At 39.5% G+C, this 19,159-nt stretch overlaps 1 protein-coding gene across 5 annotated transcripts in view; it reads right to left on the bottom strand.

Moving 5' to 3' along the window:
* PLCB4 (phospholipase C beta 4) overlaps positions 1-18,228 on the bottom strand; it is a 93,334-nt gene extending 75,106 nt beyond the window's left edge. For all 5 annotated transcript variants that reach the window (XM_075707151.1, XM_075707150.1, XM_075707152.1 and 2 more), the window contains exons 1-6: positions 18,145-18,228; positions 14,474-14,554; positions 14,122-14,181; positions 12,633-12,776; positions 3,249-3,328; positions 2,629-2,682 (exon numbers count right to left, since the gene is read on the bottom strand). In XM_075707151.1, coding sequence (XP_075563266.1) covers positions 2,629-2,682; positions 3,249-3,328; positions 12,633-12,776; positions 14,122-14,181; positions 14,474-14,554; positions 18,145-18,228 — 503 coding nt within the window. The remainder of the gene's footprint in view (positions 1-2,628; positions 2,683-3,248; positions 3,329-12,632; positions 12,777-14,121; positions 14,182-14,473; positions 14,555-18,144) is intronic.
* Between the last annotated feature and the right edge of the window lie 931 nt (positions 18,229-19,159).

Below are 19,159 nucleotides of genomic sequence, written 5' to 3'. Positions count from 1 at the left end.
AATTTCTTTTCTCCCAAACACAGTAGGTTGATAGTAATAGATATATGCCCCAGAGTACAATAAAATCTCAAAGTAGTTGAGAAGAATCTTCATGACTCTGCAACCCCCAACTGTACTGAGGAGGAGTCAGGAATATTTATGCCATTTATCACTGGCAGCCTAAGGAGTTTCACCGCCTCAAGGCTCATCATTCCCTATGGCCATGTGCTAGCTGCAAAAACCTGTCTTAAACCTGAAAAGAAATGCAAGGAGCTCTGATTTCCCAGGTGAGATTTCCCTCAGTGTTTTACTGCACTTCTGTGTAAAAATGAAATAAAGGTGATTTTATGACACACATTCCTACAGCTTAACAGATCTGCTGGGTACTGTGTTTCTGAGAGAATAACCTTCCTATCTGGATCCCCAGAGCTACAGCAATTGCTACAGGAGACCCTGAGCAGCAGGAGGAGGCAGAGGTTTGATGAAGCAGGGCTGACTAGATAACACTGTATTTAAAAACAGGTATATGGGAAGGGCTGACCACAGCAATCTGGAGGTCAGTTGAAGGGGAGGCATCAGAGGTTTACACCAGTGCAAAGTGTTTCTGAGGGGAGGCTTGTGTAAGCAAGGTGAAACGTGGTGCATCTTGCGTAGCAGAGCCATTCTGCCCACATTTCCCAGTGCTTCCCTGGCTCGCCTTCCTCATACACATATCCTTCTCCTTATGCATCTACCCCCTTCTGTTCCCTCTTTTATCTCTCCACGCTCCTTCTCTGCACGAAGTGTTCATGGGAGGAGGAGGGAAGCAATGAAGTCCCCCACATCCCAGGCTGCCCACTGCTGAGACACCTTGGGTGCCTGTGTCCCACTTCATGGTAAGTAGCTGTTGCTGGGTCAGGCTAGTCTCACGATCTTGCCGTCCTCCATCAGCGCTCTGAGTCCCGTCTTTTCCAATGCAGGTCTACAGAGCAGACTGGTTTTTTTCCCCTCATTCCCATTCCTCCTCTACACCTTTCCTCCAGCCTCTCACTGACATCTCTCCTGTCCTTTCAGCGGGTGATATAGTGCTTCGCGGATGAGCCCCCCGAAGTTGCCACATTTCACCCACGCCAACACAGCACATTCCTTGGAGCATCCAGATGTAAAGACGACTCAGCTTTCCTCTGCACAGCGTGGAATAGCAGATCCCTTACAAATTTATACTGCAAACTACTTTTGCAATAAATGAAGCTGCTAGAGACTGATTTATGTCAACCTGGAAATAGTGCAAATTTGAAAAACAAACTCTTGGAACTGGAAACATTTTAAAGAAAAATGATTCAACTTTAAGAGACCGTTTAAGTCCTCTAAAATGCAGATCCGGCAGGAAGATTTAATACACTGGAATCAGTGGACTGGACTCTCTTCATCAATATGCGGGCTTGTCTGCATGAGCGAATCAGTGTGCTGTAGGAGAGAACTTATGCCTCGCTAAATGTGAGGTAAAATATTTCAAGGCAGAAACAGTTTCAGACAAGCTAGTGCACCTTAAATTCATCCTGAGGAATAAAGCTCTATGTTCAAACACAGGCATAAAGCTCTAAAGTTCTTGAAAATGAATTTGCCCCTGTAGTTTTGTTCCCTCATCTTTACCCTTCAGTTGATATTCCCCTTGGGACTTCTGCACAGAAGGTGCCTCATGGCAGTTCAGTTCAAGTTTGAGAAATAAGCAGGCGCTTGGCAATGTGAAAGTTGAGAGATTAATACACTGAAGCAGCCTTAACACTGTCAAGGTGTCACGTGAGTCATGAACCTAAAGAAACCTGGAAGGCAGCATGGCAGGCCCTTTGTCGTTTTGCAGATTCTACAGCTGCAAAATCCTCTCTTTCTCCCTTGAAAAAAAATGTTCTGTGAGACTTGTCTTACAAAGTCCTTCTTCTTGCTCTCTTTTGTGAGTCTCTATTTATGAAAAAACAGCATGCCCCAAAGGTGTGGTTTTCATGAAATTCGATGTATCAGCAAGAATTAATTTCTAGAGCAGGAGGGGGCAGAATTACTGCCTAGCCAGGGAGGACTGAAAATCAGTAACTTGCAATAGTTAATAGCTGTACAGAAAGAAATACACTGTTGTAGCTTTTCTGTTACTGACAACAACTAACCCAACAATTCATTTACCATGTGGAGAAAACCAAATATTTTCCTGGGGTTCCTACAAAAGCAGAAGTATTTTTGGCAGAGCTATATGTCTCTTTTACAAGGAACTACATTTTAAAATGTATCTTTTTGTACTCTACTTAACTGGCCTCCAAGTTCTTATGGTTCTTTTGATAAGTATTTTGTGACATTTTACAACTGAAAAACCCATCCCAGAGTCTGAGGAGTTTTAAGCTGAGAAAACTGATGCTCTTAGCTCTAAGTGACTTTGAAAACAATTACAAGCACTCATATCTTCATTACAATGGACTAAGAAAAAAATTACTAGGCTGATAAGAAGTCCTACCTAGTTTTCATGGAAGTACGGAACTAGTTCTAGAAGTTCTAGTTCTGTACTTATATTTACATATGTATTAGTAATAAAATTTATATTATATTTCATTATTAAGCCACAGAATTTTATTAACATTATACAACCAGTACCTGACAAAAACTTGAATTCCCAGTTGTGCTTACCTCCGAACTGGAATTTTCCCATTTGTGTTTGTTAGAAAGGCCAGCTTCATCCAGCTGAAATTAAGAATGAAATATTGTTAAAATACTGTTTATTAAAATTGGGATCTAGATACTTATATTTAGACTAAGTTTATTGCCATGTCTGTGAAATGAGTACAAACAAATAATTGTGCTGTAATAAAAATGTTTTTCTGTAACCTTTTAGTGCTTGAGGCAGAGCAGTTCCATAACCGTAAAGGCAAAAAGCAGCCCAAAAGAATCAGTACATTGATTAACACGAGCGCGAAGACAAGAAAGACTCATGGGGTTTTGTTTGCATATGCATTAATGAAAGAACAAACCAGACAATAATTAAAACATACAACATCAATAAATCAAATGAACAGTTATAAATTCTCTTATAATTCTCCTGTACAGGTGCCAGATATAGACTTGAGGCCTCTTCTGGTCTCAACGAAAGATAAACCCTAAACTAATTTATCACCATTTTCTTTACTACACTGTTTTGTGATTGCAAATGTTGAACTATGAAAAACATTTTTTTTTTTTTTTAAATTCCAAGAAGGAAAACACAAGGACAGAAAAATAAAGGAGAATGGAGAGGAAAGAAAGAAACTTACTGTTTCTTGAGACATGTCATTGGACTGACATTGTTAGCTCTAAAGTTATGTATGATGGATCCAAGGCCTTCTACCCATTGCTGAAAAACATGAAAATACAGAAAGACTGAATTAGGAAAACTGAAGGAGGAACAAGTAGGAAAGTTTGTCTTGGGGGAGGGCTCTTCTTCCTTGCAGCTATGGATAATGTTAATAACCCGAGTTGAGGAAAAAAATTGCCCACTTCACAGCCTGTAACACCACGGAAAAGTCCAGCCACATTTTACCCATTACTATTTCATCCTTCACTAAACAAAGCGATTGTGCTTTCCATTCTTACAAGTACTACATGTAACATCAGCAGTGCTATTAAAACAGTTCATTGCCAGCAAAGGCAAGCGGTCCATTGATTGATTTATTAAGCCTTCTATTTATAGCCTGTATAAACATATGCCTCCCTTTCAGTTGCGGCTGGCAATATTAGCTATTACTAAGCAACAGTATACAATATGTGATGACATATTTAACTGGTCCAGTTTTAGAAAAGGAATGAAACAAAATATTAATAAGCTAGAGCAAACCATGGGGAGGCACAACAATTGTTCTGTGACGCTGACCTCATCCAACACCCCGTTACACATTCAAATCCTGCTTGCTTTCTTGCTTTCATCCTTAAAGAGCAAAACATTCCAGTAATCAGTGGGATGACTTTGAGCCAAGAGCAGCATTACAGCACTTACTTATGTAATTCCTTTTTGTGGATATATTTTTCTATTATAGCTTGTACCTAGACTTTACAGTACTGTATAGAAGAAGCTTAAGGATTAGGTCCTAACATGAACACTCATTGATTTCAGCAAGAATCTTGGCAGGATAAAGCTACAGGAAGAGGAAAAAAAAGACAGCACTACAAGCCAAGTTCGATCTCAATTATACTATTGTAATGCTAGGATTACTCAACAGATAATTTACACTGGTGGAACTGAGACGGGATTTGGTCCACTGCTTAACATTAACCTTATGAATAAAGAAGCTTCTTGCTTCCGGCCAAATTCTGTGCATGCAGCTTGAACTGACTTGGGCAGGATCCAGAATTTGACACTTATAAAGAGATGCAGATGAGTATATTTTTCTTTTCATGAATGAGTGCTGTACATCTGCAAAACAGATGAAAAAATCATCATTTATATAGGAGGAATACTAACATCTCTGGAAAATGGCACGTTGTAAACTGCAGGCAGTAAATCCTGATGGGCTAAAACAAGGTCTAATGTGTCAATTCAGCAGATAAACACACTTAAGCAGGCCTTTGTACTCACGACACATTACAAGCACATCACAAACTTCTTTTTAAACAAGAAATTGTTCGTCAGCCTCCCTTAAAAATGGACCTTATAAATCTATTTTGCTTTAGGAAAAGTAGCCATCTATTAAGACAAGTATTAATATTTAAATATTCCTTTCCAAATTATCCTTTTTAAGAAGTACTGCATAAAATATGCAAATAGAGTAAGTGTGTGTCTGAGAATCATTTGAAAATACAAGTCTGACTGATGAGAAAAGCTAGCATTTTGGGTTTTCTCAGGTGTGTTTCTGTGCTTGAAAACAACCCACCAGTTAACAGTCTGCCCTCCCATTTCCTTTTCCCAACTGCATAAATAAGATGACTTAGTAGTCATAGTATGGATGTACTGTCTAGGGATATAAAGAAAGCAAGGTTCATGGGAAAAGATAATATTATTTATTAAAACTGATATAACTGGAAGTCATTGACAGACTTAGGAAACACTTATCTTTTCCTACAAATGTTCCCGCACCTAAGATGATATGGGCATAGTGCTTGTGATAATTTCAGGATAAATGCCTGAACAAGTCTTACATTTATTTCAATCTCCTTGAACTGTTGAAATTCAACTATCATCCTTCAGCTACCACCAACTATCTATGTTTGGTTTTTTTGTTGCTTGTTTTTGGTTTTTTTGGTTAAACAGTAAAATGTAACATTACTGCTGCATTAACACTGTCACAGCTGTATAAAAATTTATCCTCGTATGATCTGGATTAGTCTGTAGTCCCTTAAAAGCTCCTCAACCTTTCAACACTGACCCATAAAGTAAAATAGCACATGTACTGCAAACAAAAAACCCTTGCAAAATTAAATGACACAAAATGCATGTTGTAAATAAGCTTCGGTCTTTCCAAACTCCTTTTTTTTTTCTGCTAAAAAATGCCATTGGTACAGTACTGGCAATATCACCATGTCAACAGGAAATAAACACACACAGATCCATTCTGATTTGAAGGCAATGGATTGCAACTACACCAGATACAACAAAATCTAACATTTAAAAGTAAGGTTACCCAGCACTCAGTTCTGAAGTTACTTCTGTACACCAAGAACAGCTGCCAAAACGGAACACTGCTAGAAAGAAAACAAGTATAGAGAGAAATCAATACACTAACCACTTACCAAGTAATTTCTTTGCAGGAATTGTCCTGATGATTCCCACTTCAGAGGATTCCCTAATCTTTTTTCAATGATAATGCCCTTTCCCGACAGATGCCAAAGCAGGAGTCGCATTCTCTTACACCAAAAGAGAACAGAACTACAGCCAAACACTGATAAGCCACAAAAGCATCACATCTCTGCTGGCACCAAGCAAGGGAGTAACCTAAGAGTCTCTGTCCATCTATGAATCATCTTTACATTGGCATGATGTCCCCTGGGCAAGACATGGCAGTTCGAGAGACACATTTGCCTGTCTGTTTGTTCCACACCACACGGCTGCACTACAATGGAGCATCTGGCTGCTTGTACTTCAGTTCAGGGCTAAAGCAGTTTCTGGAGCCTTTCATCAGATATTCCCCACAGTTAGCAGCTGGCCCCAAATTAACTAGGAATAAGAGATGACAAGATGACAAAAAAAAAAAAAATGCTTCTGCATTGTGAACGTACTATATAGAAGCAAAATGACATAAGATGAAAAGTTTTCCTCATCCATAGATTAATATACAGGTTCAGTGCAACACATTCAAACTCTTTGTCCTCCTGAGCCAGAACAGTCTCCAAATAACAACTATCTTCATAATCACTTTTAAGGCACTGTGATCCAGTGCACAGATATTCACAAAATACCCAAAGCCCGAATAGTGTGACAAACGTCAAGCTGGCAATATATTGCTTTCCTGACAACAAACCATTCCCAGATTTAATGTATGCTTGTCTGATGACCTTGTGGAAGGGATGAAAGAAGAGGTCAGATTTTTCTCGGCTAACATGCTACGAAGAATATAGCAGCAGCCTTGCTTGTATGCTATGACAGCACTCCTTATTTTACAGTTGAAGCTGAAAGACCTGTAAACCTATGTAAGTAAACAGGGATAAAGATCCTCAATTTTCTTCTTTCATGCTCAGCATTTCCAAATCACTACCTCTCCAAGGAAGGAAAATCCTCTAACAGGATGAAATTCTGAAATGAGGTAGATAGGAAACACTTTACTTGGGTCTTAGAGAAAGTAGTTACAAAATGTTTTTGATAGAAATACAGGATACATTTGATTCTTACTGATGCTAGTGTTAAATATTTTCTGATTTTCAAAATATGGCTCAGTACCTTTAATCTGTCAGCGTAACTCCTGAATGGCTCTCTATATACCAAGAATTATTCCAGATTCATACAAAAGAGGAATCTGGGCCCTGCTACCTAATCCTAAAGAAACAACAACCGTGAAAAGAAACAAAACCAGAGACAAATACATCTTAAACACCAATCCTTAGGCTGACACAAGAGGCCAAAATCTAGGTAAGCTGCAGACTGCTGTTTTTCTCTAACACCACCCAACATCGTCAGGTATCTCTATAAAGATAAGATGCAAGGAAAATTGATCGAAGCAGCACTCTCAACTTTTGCTGTAGTACTCAAATGCTTCTGAGGCACTTAGTGACCTTGTGTTAGCTGGAGTTCATCGATGAAGCACAGGCAGCAGTGGCAGGGTACACAGATAAGTCTGACCTCTCAGCTCTCTCTTAGCTGTCAACCCCTCATTTAGAAGAGTTAAAAAGGACAAAAATTATGAAAGGCTAAAAGTCACTGTAACCTACAGCTCATGACGTTCTAGACAAGGTCATCCATGGCTTATTTATAGATGAGGTCAGTATTATCCAGTCCTCTTGAGATGACTTTACCTTCGCTTTTTCAGTGCAGTCTCTCCACAGTTGTACTCTACTTAATTCAAGCATCAGGAATGCCGGGGAGGCAAGGAGGCATTGCCCTCTGATTTTGGTATTCAGTGCCTGTGACTGGCTGTCAGAGTCAAGGGCTAGCTAGCTTGAAGGTTCAGGAAACCCACGGAGAATAGAACCATGTTTCCCAACTCTTAGCAAGACAGACGTGGCCTGGCAGGATTCCCTGGTACTTTGCCCTCACTCAGCGATGCTGTGACCAGTAGATGTCCCTCTTCTCTCAACGCAGATGTCTCAGAATTTCTGTTCTATGAAAATTACCATATCGCTAATGTATGAGACAGCAAAAGCAAGGAGACTAGACTAGTGATGGCGTAAACCCTATCCCCTACCTGAACCAACTGCAGCACAAACTTGCAGCACATTGCCGTCAAAATTCTGTTACAAAGATAAAAGGGACTCTTCTGACTTACAAGTATTTCACCTGGAAAGCTCAGGCTCACACAAACACTCTATATTGGGAGTTGCCTGATGTGTCCAGACTGCTTCCACCCTTCAACAAAGCTTTCCACTCTGGAATGACTTTTCCAGCATTGGAGGGGTCTACTCTGAAAGCAGCCAGAAAACTCACTTTGGCTGGTTTTGTATACAGACTAAGACAAACATTGTGGAGCTTTACACAGTGAAATCGACCTCCTTGCTATGGAGAGCCAGGGCTGAAGTTTTCAATTTACTGATAACTGCAAGTGGCATAGCCAAGAAAGAACACGAAAAAGCAGAAAAGCAAGCACATTGAAATCACAGATGCTTAACTGCAGACCGGCTAGGATATGAAAATTTTTCTAGAGAACATGGTATTACTTGGCACAGGACAGCCTGAACACGTAAGCAGCGGTCATATATTTGAGACAGTCATAGTTTAGAAATGGTTATCATGTAGGTTATGAGACATAAGCCACGTACCAACATAATGGGACACAGAGAACAGCAGTGGACTTTTAGAGTTCTGGTCAAGTATGTTCTGCAGGTTTCTTGAAAGTTTTGCTTTGAAACATCAAAACAAACCAAAGCTATGGGAAAACAGAACTTTTCTGTATTGTGACTGTGGGATAGTCCTGTGGGAATCTTCTGCTACCTTCTGGTTGCCCTCCTAGCAATATGATTTGGACAAATAATTAACAGCGTGTTTCAAGGAAAAAAAAAAATCAGGGTCAACTGAAACAGAACTTTTTTGGAAGTCAAAAAAGAGCCATATAGTAGAAACAGCAACAAAAATGATCAGCCTGAAGTGCTTCATCTTACCAAAACCACGGTGGTCCATTTAACCATTTTAAACAAACTGAAATAAATTTAAAATTAAAAAATACTATTCCAACTGAAAAGCTGAGAAGTTTAAGAAGGTCAAAACGAAATGCTTTCAACTGCAGTCATCTTCAACACCATATTATTAGCTGTATGAGAAAGCTTGCATCTTACCTTTATGTTGTTTGTCAGCATGACCAATAAAGCATTTCAGCACGTGCCATTCCTTCTGGTGCTTCACAGGTTAGCCATTAATGTGTGATTCACTGTCTCAGTGAGTAACACACCTCTAGAAAATACCTATTTTCTATCAAATCCAGCTATGCCAGTAAAAAAGATTACTCCACTCTCCTTCTCAGATTGTCTTCCTGATGGCTGCTTGCATCCCTACCTACCGTCAGTGGAATAGTGTGCATCAGGTTATCTTGAACACTGGTGTGAGCTTTGCCCCTAAATAGGCGATGTGAGCTTAACCCTATGGCTCTTCCTTGAAGTGAATTAGGAGTGTTCACCCCTAATAAAGTTCACATAAATTCCTCTGCCAGCAGGGCAGTGGGAACAGTACTTTCTGGCAGAAGGGCAGAAACTATCAGCTGGAAAGATGGTCCTTCCCAACAACGCAGCTGGATCTGGGAAAGAACAGCTGTCAGGACAATTTACCCCTGGTATGCAGTAATATTAAAGAATGTAAAAAGAGCTGACTTGACTTAGGTTAATCCTTTAAGTTAAACTCCTTAATGCGTTGCCAAAGCGAATGAGCAAAGACGACAAGAGGTCCAGATTTTGGCTTGCTGAACTACAACAGCTTTGTTGGACTTACGCCAACTTTGGACAGGCAGCCTACGTGCCATGCGCTACGGCCTCACATCGGCACTACATCACTCCTGCACTAAAGAAATTCGCCCCCAAATACTCACTGGCCTTTTCAAATGTCCCAGATTGAGGAAAGCAGATTATCAGATTACTAGGTCACAGAAAGTCCATCTGGGAAGTAAAAAAGAAAAATATACACATACGCCCACACCTCTAATACGTGTGCGTGTGTTTTAATTTTAGCTCACAGTAATTTATACAACCTGATTTAACCAGGATTCCAAACATCAGATTTTAAATTCCACCTTTTACAGTCACTCTCTACTATCACAGTGGAGTTGCTTTAGGAGTGGACCATGACAGCTGCTTGCAATCAGAGACAGAGTACACCCTATTTTGTGGTTGTTTTGTTTTAAGAGTGGAAATGAAAACCAATTTCTCAGCTGAAAACACCAATAAAATTTAAGTAGACAGAATGTAAATACCAGAGATGGAGCTTGGAGACAAGTGGAGAGATAATAAACACACTCTTGTTGTTGGAATAGCTATACTTGGAGCTCAGTGATGACTTGGCCAGACCTGCTGAGCACATCACCACAAGAGGCAGAGGAACGTGGGGCTGCCCCAGTGCAGAGACGATGACAGATCACAACAGACAGGCTGTAATGAGCCCTGCCTGGAGGGGAGGGCTCACCACTGCCCGCGGCAGGCAGCAGCTCTGCGCATGCCCACCTGCCACAGCTGGGGCACCCCTAAGGGCCTGTCACCCTGTCCTGTCCACCCAGCAGCATCTGCTTCCCACCAATACCACTCCTTACACGGGTAGCCTGGAGAAGCCAGGAACTTGCATTAATTTTCTTCTTTGTCATGGTTACACAGTTCCGTTATAACTCAGCCTTCAGTGAGTAACAATTACTTCTTTTCCACTTGTCAATTTTTCTCTACAGAAGCAGAATACCTTTTTGCCCTCTTTCTGGGCAGAAAGGTTCTGGGCTTCTGTATTTGCTTTTGTCACTAAATTCCCTTGTTTTAAAATATCCCAGTCAGGTGCCAACAAATGCTGACCTTGGTTTACCAGAGGAAGGGACAAAGGATCTACAGCAAGTAATGCTTGCCTTCCTCATGGCAACAGCAGGGGAAACAGCAGAAACCACTGCAGATGCATCCCTTACACATATCTGGGCTGCTTAAGCTACAATCATTGCCCCTTTTTCTCCAAATTCTTGCCTCTTGTCATTTCACAAAGGGGGCTTACTTTTGAACATGGATTAAATCAAGGCCTGTTTTAAAATGCAGTTAGTAGCTGCATAGCTACTTAATGCCACACAAAGACTCACTTCTTCTGGAGGAGATTTCCTATGTCCCAGAAGAAAGAAGTTCTCATGAACAAAACAGGAAAAATTAAGCAGGAACAGCTCTATGTGCAGATAACTCCTAGAAAAGTTTATTTTAGCACAGAAGTATACTAGGAAGTTGATGTACTTACCATATACAAAAGGCCAATACAGTACAGGCCAAATTACTTCCCATATGCCCATAAACCCAGCGAAGGCAACTTAGAAAGCTCTACATTGTTTTTGGCTTGATCTACTTTACCTCCTCCCTTGTGCCTCAGACAGATCAGATCAGGTGGATCACCATTGCTGACAAGTTCTGGATATATATTTTGGTGGAGAGACTCCCAAATGCAGGACTCTCACATTTACGGGCCTCTCAGAGCCTACCCACAAGCTGACGGCAGCATGACACACCATTTTTGGTAAGCAACTTGGTGCTTAACGAAGCAGTAGATCTTTTAGACAATATAATTAGCTCACCTGTTGTGACAGTCTATGTAACTGGCCAACATACTCTTCACAAACCAATCAGTCTAATACAGTTTCTTGAGATCTAAGGTGGCTAAGGAACTTCAACTTTCTGTTTTCAGAATAAATCAGAGACACTGCTGGGTTAAGGATAAAAGCGAATGCTGCCAGCATCTCCTCTCTTTGCTTCCTAAATGTTTTCAAAATATAACTGTGGCACATTACTTCCCTGAAAGCTTGCTGAAAATACACACAGTAAGATCAATTTAGTGTACCCATGTAAGTTATACAAGTACCTCTCCTATTATGGAGTTTACTCAGTACTGCCAGCGTTTAAAGAGGTATGGATCCAAAGCAATGAAAAATCAACCAGGTGTGCCAAGGGCTTTAGTGATGCTGTGTTCAGCAAACAGATGCTCAGTTTTAAAGGAGAGAATTTAGCAGGTGTGTGTCATTGATCACTATTCAATGCCTACCTCACAGACAAAACAGATTATAATATATTGTAAGTACATACAATCAGAAAAGAAAAGCAAAAAATTTTGTATTTTAAAATCCCTTGAATCTCTGGATCTAAGCTAGCAGCATACTATCAGTACTCTGGATCAAATTTCTCAGAGCAGTTTACAGCAGATAGATCGAGTACCAGGCCCTGGTGGAGCCACAGAACTTGCATTGTGAAGTGCAATCTTAAGGTCTCACGAAAGATGACGTGTAAAAAAGCACCATTGTTTTCTTAAGACTGTTCCACATCAACGGGAAACAGAAAAGAACCTGGGTACGCTGGAATCCCCTTAACTGCAGAGAATTTTCTTTCCTGCTTTTGTCTTTTCAAATAATATGAACCACACAATACAATTAGGTTATCACTGAACAAAATTTTGGAGGTCCACCCACCAAATGAAAGTAATTGCATTTCCCTTCAGCATCCCTGTGTGTTACCACTGCATAATTGTCACAGTCTGCTGTACAAGCGCCACACAGAGACACTAAACAACTGAGGGAATGCTGTGTCCTATATTTCATGGTCTCAGTGTCTACTTTTGATAAATCACCATGCACACACAGGCTGATCAATTCACTATTTCCTTTTACCATGGCACACAGACATGTTACAGAATGCTCCAAATGGATGTTTGCTGCCTTTTTGTAGAGTGTGTGTGGCAGCAGACATTAAAACAGGTATTTCAGTCAGCCAAGCAGGCTCAATTACTCAGAAAAAACAATCGAGTACTGCTGAGGAGAGCTCCTTTTTTTTTTTTTTTTTTTTAAATTCCTATACACTGTGTAATTGTGAAATACCTTGGCAATTTCTGTGTTTTCCGCTACCATGAAAGTGAAGCTGATGTTCACTAGATCTGTGCCGCTGCAAACACACACTATCCGTCCTTCCAACTCATTTTCTGATTTTCCAACAGCCTCAAGTGCAGTTAGTATTTTGGGATCCTGTTAAACAGAATAAATAACTTGTTACATTTGCAATACTTTTGTTATGCAGTGCACTATGGTAAAGATGCATTTCCATCTCCATATACATTAACACCTTTAGACCTTTGCCAATCATCTTAAATGAGTGCTTTCACTTAGAATTATTGTGTGTAAACCTGAAAAACAATATATTCTAACAATTAGGAACACAACTGTGAGAACTCAGAAGTAAATGAAGTATTTTAAAACTATTTTAGAAAGTTAAATTAGAAATTACATATTAATCACTGCAAGGACTAGAAATAGAGGAACTGCATTAATCTCTAAGTAAATGATTCCAATCTAGTTCAGTTCATAGTTACTAAGTTATGATCTGTGGGACTTTTTCGCTGTTTCTTAACAAGAAGTCATACAAGCCGGTATCTCTGCTGAGGGTCAAGGGCTACAGATTTAATGGGCATAAAGAGCAAATTACCTATGTAAAGACAGAGGTGAAGTCTGAAGCATATTGGTATGGTTGTCAGCACATGAAGCATGGGGTTGTCTGCACCACCACTTCTCATGCCCCTTTCTCTATGGGGGAAAGATTTTAGTCTATGGATTCCCAAGAGAACTACTAAGAGATAGTTATCTACAGTTAACACAGAAACACTTAACACATGAAAGTGGAAATGCAGAGGTGTTAACAGGTATCTTGCCTCACAACAAATCTTCTAAACTAAAGGCCTGGAGGAGGGAGGCCCTCCAGATTCCAGGCCTCCAGAGGCCCCCCACAATTCACTTCAGAAAATTCTATGTATTCATTCTGAAGAATACCACTGAAAATATTTCCAAAGTTTTGGGTTTCTCCAGAACTCCTAGCTAGTACTTCTGCTGATATTCTTCAAAATGGCAGACAGTGACCAGCTGCCCTCTCTGACCGCCTAACTGTATGAAGAGGGATGCAAACAAAACTTTCTACATTTTATGTCAATGGAGCAAGAAGATACAACAAATTTTAAACAGACAGGAACAAAATTTGGAATACAAAACATTTTTTCCCAGATGCCTAAAAGAAGTATCACAATACACTGTTACAAAATAATTAAAAACTCCTGATATGTGCTTCTAATGTCTGTTGTTCAGCTTTCACCGCATCCTGAAAGCTGAGTACTGTATGTACATCAGAAAGACCAGACCACAGAACCTTCCCTCTGCAATCACACCACATTACTTGACTTTAAAACTTAAAATTTTAGACTGTGATTGCAAAATAAAAGCTGTGTTGCTGGTATTTCTTAAAGAAATTAACTTCATCCTGCATTTCACCTTCCGTTTAAATATTCTTTGTTTAAATGAAGAGTACAAACTAACTATAGAATACCTTTGGTACAGCTCCAAAACGAACACTGTTGATCAGGGAGCATTCTAATACCTGTCCTTCCTGAAATGGCAAGAAAAGGTACAAGTTCAAAGGTCTGTTGACACATGGCTCAGTTAGGAATTGCTGCAAAAATAAACAATGAATCTTATTTGCAAACACTGTTAACGCTAAACAGTATATTTCCCTTTTATATTAGTTAATTCCCTCTTAAACACTTTTGTAAATTCTAGAAGAATAGGACTATGTCTAGTTTTGTAAATAAACACAGTATTTTAGATTTGTAAAAACTAGCCAGAATAGAAACCAAGCGTAATAATATCTAATATATATTCCTGACATAATTGTAATATACCTTTCCTTCACTTTTCCAGCTCAAAAAAAAGCCAAATTCATCCACTTGGAAGAGACAGTTGCTTTCAAAGACAAAAGATTCCTATAGAAAAGAAAATACAGACCATTATTTTAGTCAGTTTGACAAATGTCATAAACGTATTTATTGTTCAAAAACAAAAGATTGTTACATTTCTCCCCAAATACCTTCCTGGAGAATTTGCTATTCCCAAAGCAATCAGAAATGAGGGAGGCAGGCTTTTAAAAAAAATTGTCGTTTTTAATGATTTGTGTTTTTCTGCCATTTGAGACATAGGGGTGCATTTACTTAGTATTTTCCTACTTCTTAGCAACTATGAAATTTGCTTTGTTTAATAAAAGCAGTGATTCTTACCTAATCAAAAACCTTAATGAAATGGAACTTTAAAAATTTATTGAAAATGAAATGCTACAAACCATGTAAAGGTTAAAAATAGGTAATTTGCCAATACTACCCTCAGGATCAAATGACCACATTTCATTTTAACATTCAGAATTTGGGAAACACTTTTCTGTTAGACAATGACATTATGCATGCCACGAACATTTTGTAGCTAGAGTATCTGGCAAGCAGAGTTTGAAGGATATTGATTTGTAGAGAAATCAAGAACGGCATACCAAAGAGACTAGACAAGGCAAAAAATCAGATGAATTAAAAAAGAAATTTCCTCCACACACCTCTAGCCTCAATTAACACATCATAAATTAAGCTAAAATGCAGGATAACACTGTGCAGAATCAAGCACTTTTTAAAGAAGAAAAGGATCCAGGACTTCCTGACTTCCTTAATTGAAAACCAACAGGCACGCGTGCAGGCTACAGCACTGCTTAACTGTTCCAGAGGCCGGTGCTTTGTTCTTACGTGGAAGACTGAGGTACCTTCCTGAAATGCCATGTCCTCTCCTGCGCACATAGCAAGGGCAGCAAGCACGTGAATTTACACAGCGGTTTTCAGAGCAAAAGGTCTTACACGCAGGCCAATTTGAATTTAGGTAACAAAACCAGGTCAAAACTCCAATGCCCTCAATCCATGGAGCATGCTTTTAAGTCGGTAGGTCTACCCAGGGCAGTCTGCACTCGCTGTGCTACTCTGAGGCAGGCCCCCAGCCCGACCCGGGATGCAGGACACCATGGGGCAGCCACAGGTGCCTTTTTGGCCTCTGCCAAGGAAGAAGGGCATCGGGTGGGCTAAGGAACGGTCACACTCCAGTCAGGTCTTATCCTGACTTAACAGTGGGCATGAAGCCAAGCAAGTTCCTGGATCCACGGCTGGGTAACATCCTTGAGCCCTCCTAGATGGGCACAGTCAAAGGGGATATGTCGTGTTTGGGCTAATTCCGCCTTTTCCCTGGACACATTAATTACAGAATAGTGTGTACCGCTTATGGACAACATTTTAGGTCCTCAAACGAGATTTGCAGGTTTTAAGGACTAACACACTGCAGTTTTCCAGCCAAGTAGCAAACTGTGTTAATTTTACAGGCAGGGGAGCTGAGATAGGAAGTATAAAGTTGCTGCAGCTCAGTCTGAGCCAACACCACTATGCCTGGGTTTCCAGCATGCACTGCTCTGCCCATCTTTCTCCACCGTAACTTCTATTTTCCTGCCTTCAGCCTAGCACTCGTCCCTCTTTTTGCCAGACACCTCAGATTTACTAGTTTTATAGCCCTTGGAGTCCTGTTTCATATAAAAATGCAGCTAGCTACCAATCAAATTGAGTGTCTCTTGCGTTTCCCAGAAAGATTACTCACACAGTAAAAGGCAGGCAGTTTTTTGTCATTTATTGTGTCCCCATCTATAACAAAGCTCTTGATATACCAAAAATGTTGTTTTCACAAAGATGTCTATGTAAGCTGCACTCATGTTGATGTTCCACGCTAGTCTTTGATGAATAGAGATTCATCAAATCACTTTTTGTGCAATTTGTCTTCCTGTATGGTAAAAAAAGCACCTGCCATCAGACCACATAGGTGCAACATGACCAGTAGAGATCCCTAATCATGTCTGATTTTTATTTCCCATATTCTGCTGAGATAATCCTGTTCTAGACCCAGACTTTTCAGCAGTCAAACATAATAATGTCTGGCTCAAAATATATTTCCATAATTTGTAATCCTTGTGGTTAAGGGACTCATCTATCAGCAAAAGCTGGATCAAGACACTGCTCCACGTGACAATGACCCAGATTTTTCTAGCCACTCAGTGAAACTTGGGCACATAAAAGACCTCTCATGCTGTACTAGAGCTGTTCAGTCACCCAGACCCTGTACCAGGATTCCTGAGCCCCAGTTCTGCACTGACCTGCTGTATGACCTTCGTTCATTTACCATTTCTCTTTTCCCCAACATGAGCTTTCTGCTAGGGCGGGAAGTTAAGCACAGAATTTCCACAAAAATTGGAAGCCTCGATCTGAAACATTTTTCTTGAAAACTGCAAGCCCTATAGTATAGGGATTGGATCTTGCTGTGTTTGCATAGCATTCCCAAAACAATGGTCTCTCTCTTGGGTAGGCTATCTAGTTAACTGCCACAACACAATTAAATAATAGCCTATGTATATCATAAATCTGATAACATCAAACAGCTACACCATCAAGTGCTCACTGTTTACAGGCTACAGATTTAACTTCTGAGTCACTGGTTTTTTTACAGCCCTTGATGATTCCTGTAAAACTGCAGATAAAATATAGTTATCTAAGTGAAAGCCTTTTAATGTTGCTGGAGCAGTATTTGCTGAAGAAAAATAAAGTTTTTATGAACTTCCTTTCTAAGGAATTCAATGCCCACTAGTGTCTTGTTAGTTTATCTGTCCCCAAAACTGAAAATACAGGGTAAAACAACTATCCTTATCTTGGCAGTCCTCATGATAAAAAATACCTTTTACTTACATTTCGAAAGATAAGAAGAAAATACCAATATCCCTGAAGGCACTTACTGAGATACCTTCAACTTTTAGAGGTTTCCCGTCCAAACAAGATTAAAAATAGACCCTGATAAAATTATTCTCACAGGCATATCAACGCTGAGTATAAGGTAAATGTCTCAGCACTTTATTTCAGCTCTCTGTGTAAAATGTCCTGTTTTGCATTCCTTTAACAGACTTGGATTAAAGCACAGCCGAAAGCAGGATCATAGTAATCGTATTTCAGATAGAGTATAGGTTGATTTTCTAAAGGAGATAAAACCACTCCAGATCTCAAATAGTGCATTTGAATCAGAATATAAGTGGTTTGTGTTCTCTTATTTTCCTTTGTGAGATGCAGGTCCTCAGTTCATATATTAAAAGATGACATATTCCCCCCCTTCCCATTTGATAGATATACAAAAACTGGAAGGATGCACTTTGTTCACTAATGTGCTTTATGGATCTGCAAAGATGAGAGCTTTATGCCCATTGCAGATATTTTGATCCAGATCTCCCTTTCTCTTGCCCAGGGCTTATTTCAAATCGGAGGGATTAAATCTGTCTTAGAAGGTATTTCTTTTAAAAACATAACTCTGTATAGCAATAAAGTGCGTTGGTATTTCCTCCCCACACACATTTCTGGAGTTAGTTGAAAATTTATTTGTGTACAATGAAAGCAAAACATGAAATATTCTGTAACATCTACACATTTAAAAGAGAACAGCAAATGAAATGCAACTGGCCTCTTACCTCTTCATATCTATCAAACACAGCTCCATCTTGCATAAAAGAGGGAACTGGCTTCTGCCAGTTAAATTCATAAGGTTTTGCCATGATTATAGAAGAAAAACCTGAAACAGAACGAAAAAGCAGAGTTCAAGTACTGTCTTTTAAAGGAATATTTCAAAGTCTTTTAGCTTTTCCTTTCATACAGAAGTATTAAAAAGTCACAGTGCATTTCCAAATCAAGAGTCTTACGCATAAGAGTAGTTTCGTTTCATAACTTTAAACTGAAAAATACTTGTAAAATGTGTGTCAACTTAATTATTTGAAAAAATACTTGCACTGTAACACTGCTTTAGTTTAAGTATCTGCTACATCACTTCTAGAGTATAACGAGGCTGGGATTAACGCAGCCCTACATGACACAGAATACCACAACCTGTAATACATACGAGTGCTTCTTTTTTACAGGAAAACATCAGATCCTACATAGACAGATTTTATTTTTTTTAACATTCTAAATTGCATACTACATAGGCAAACTATATGCTTCCTCTGTGTTTTGTATTTCAAAATCCATTTATATTAAATAAAGTCCTGGGTGTTTTCAGTGGTATTTTATACATAATTCAAGATATGGATAGTATATAGGTCAAAATTCATAGGGACAAAAACCTGTTTAGGGATATAGGACATTAAATAAAATTAGCTAGTAGTATTGTGCATTTCTGCAGGTTTTGGAATATGAACAAAACTTAATTTAGAATTTAATTCAGAAGCCGTAACATATGGACCTTACAATAAAGACTATCAAATTATTCAGTATCCTTTCCAACACTTTGGTGCCTTCTAGGTTACACTGCTTTACACCAGAAAATGCCCTAACTACGTACTCCGAAATACTGAAGTTTACTTTATCTGAAGTAAAGTGCATCTGCATTGTTCGTGCTTACTAATGCCATCTAGCACACACAGTATCTTGGCTATTCCTTTATACGCCGGACCAGAAAGTCTTGCATGAGAGGGAATACGCTTGGCAGCA

Source organism: Pelecanus crispus, chromosome 3 (assembly GCF_030463565.1).
Source record: "Pelecanus crispus isolate bPelCri1 chromosome 3, bPelCri1.pri, whole genome shotgun sequence".
Classification (NCBI taxonomy): domain Eukaryota; kingdom Metazoa; phylum Chordata; class Aves; order Pelecaniformes; family Pelecanidae; genus Pelecanus; species Pelecanus crispus.
This window is presented reverse-complemented; position numbering and strand designations above follow the sequence as displayed.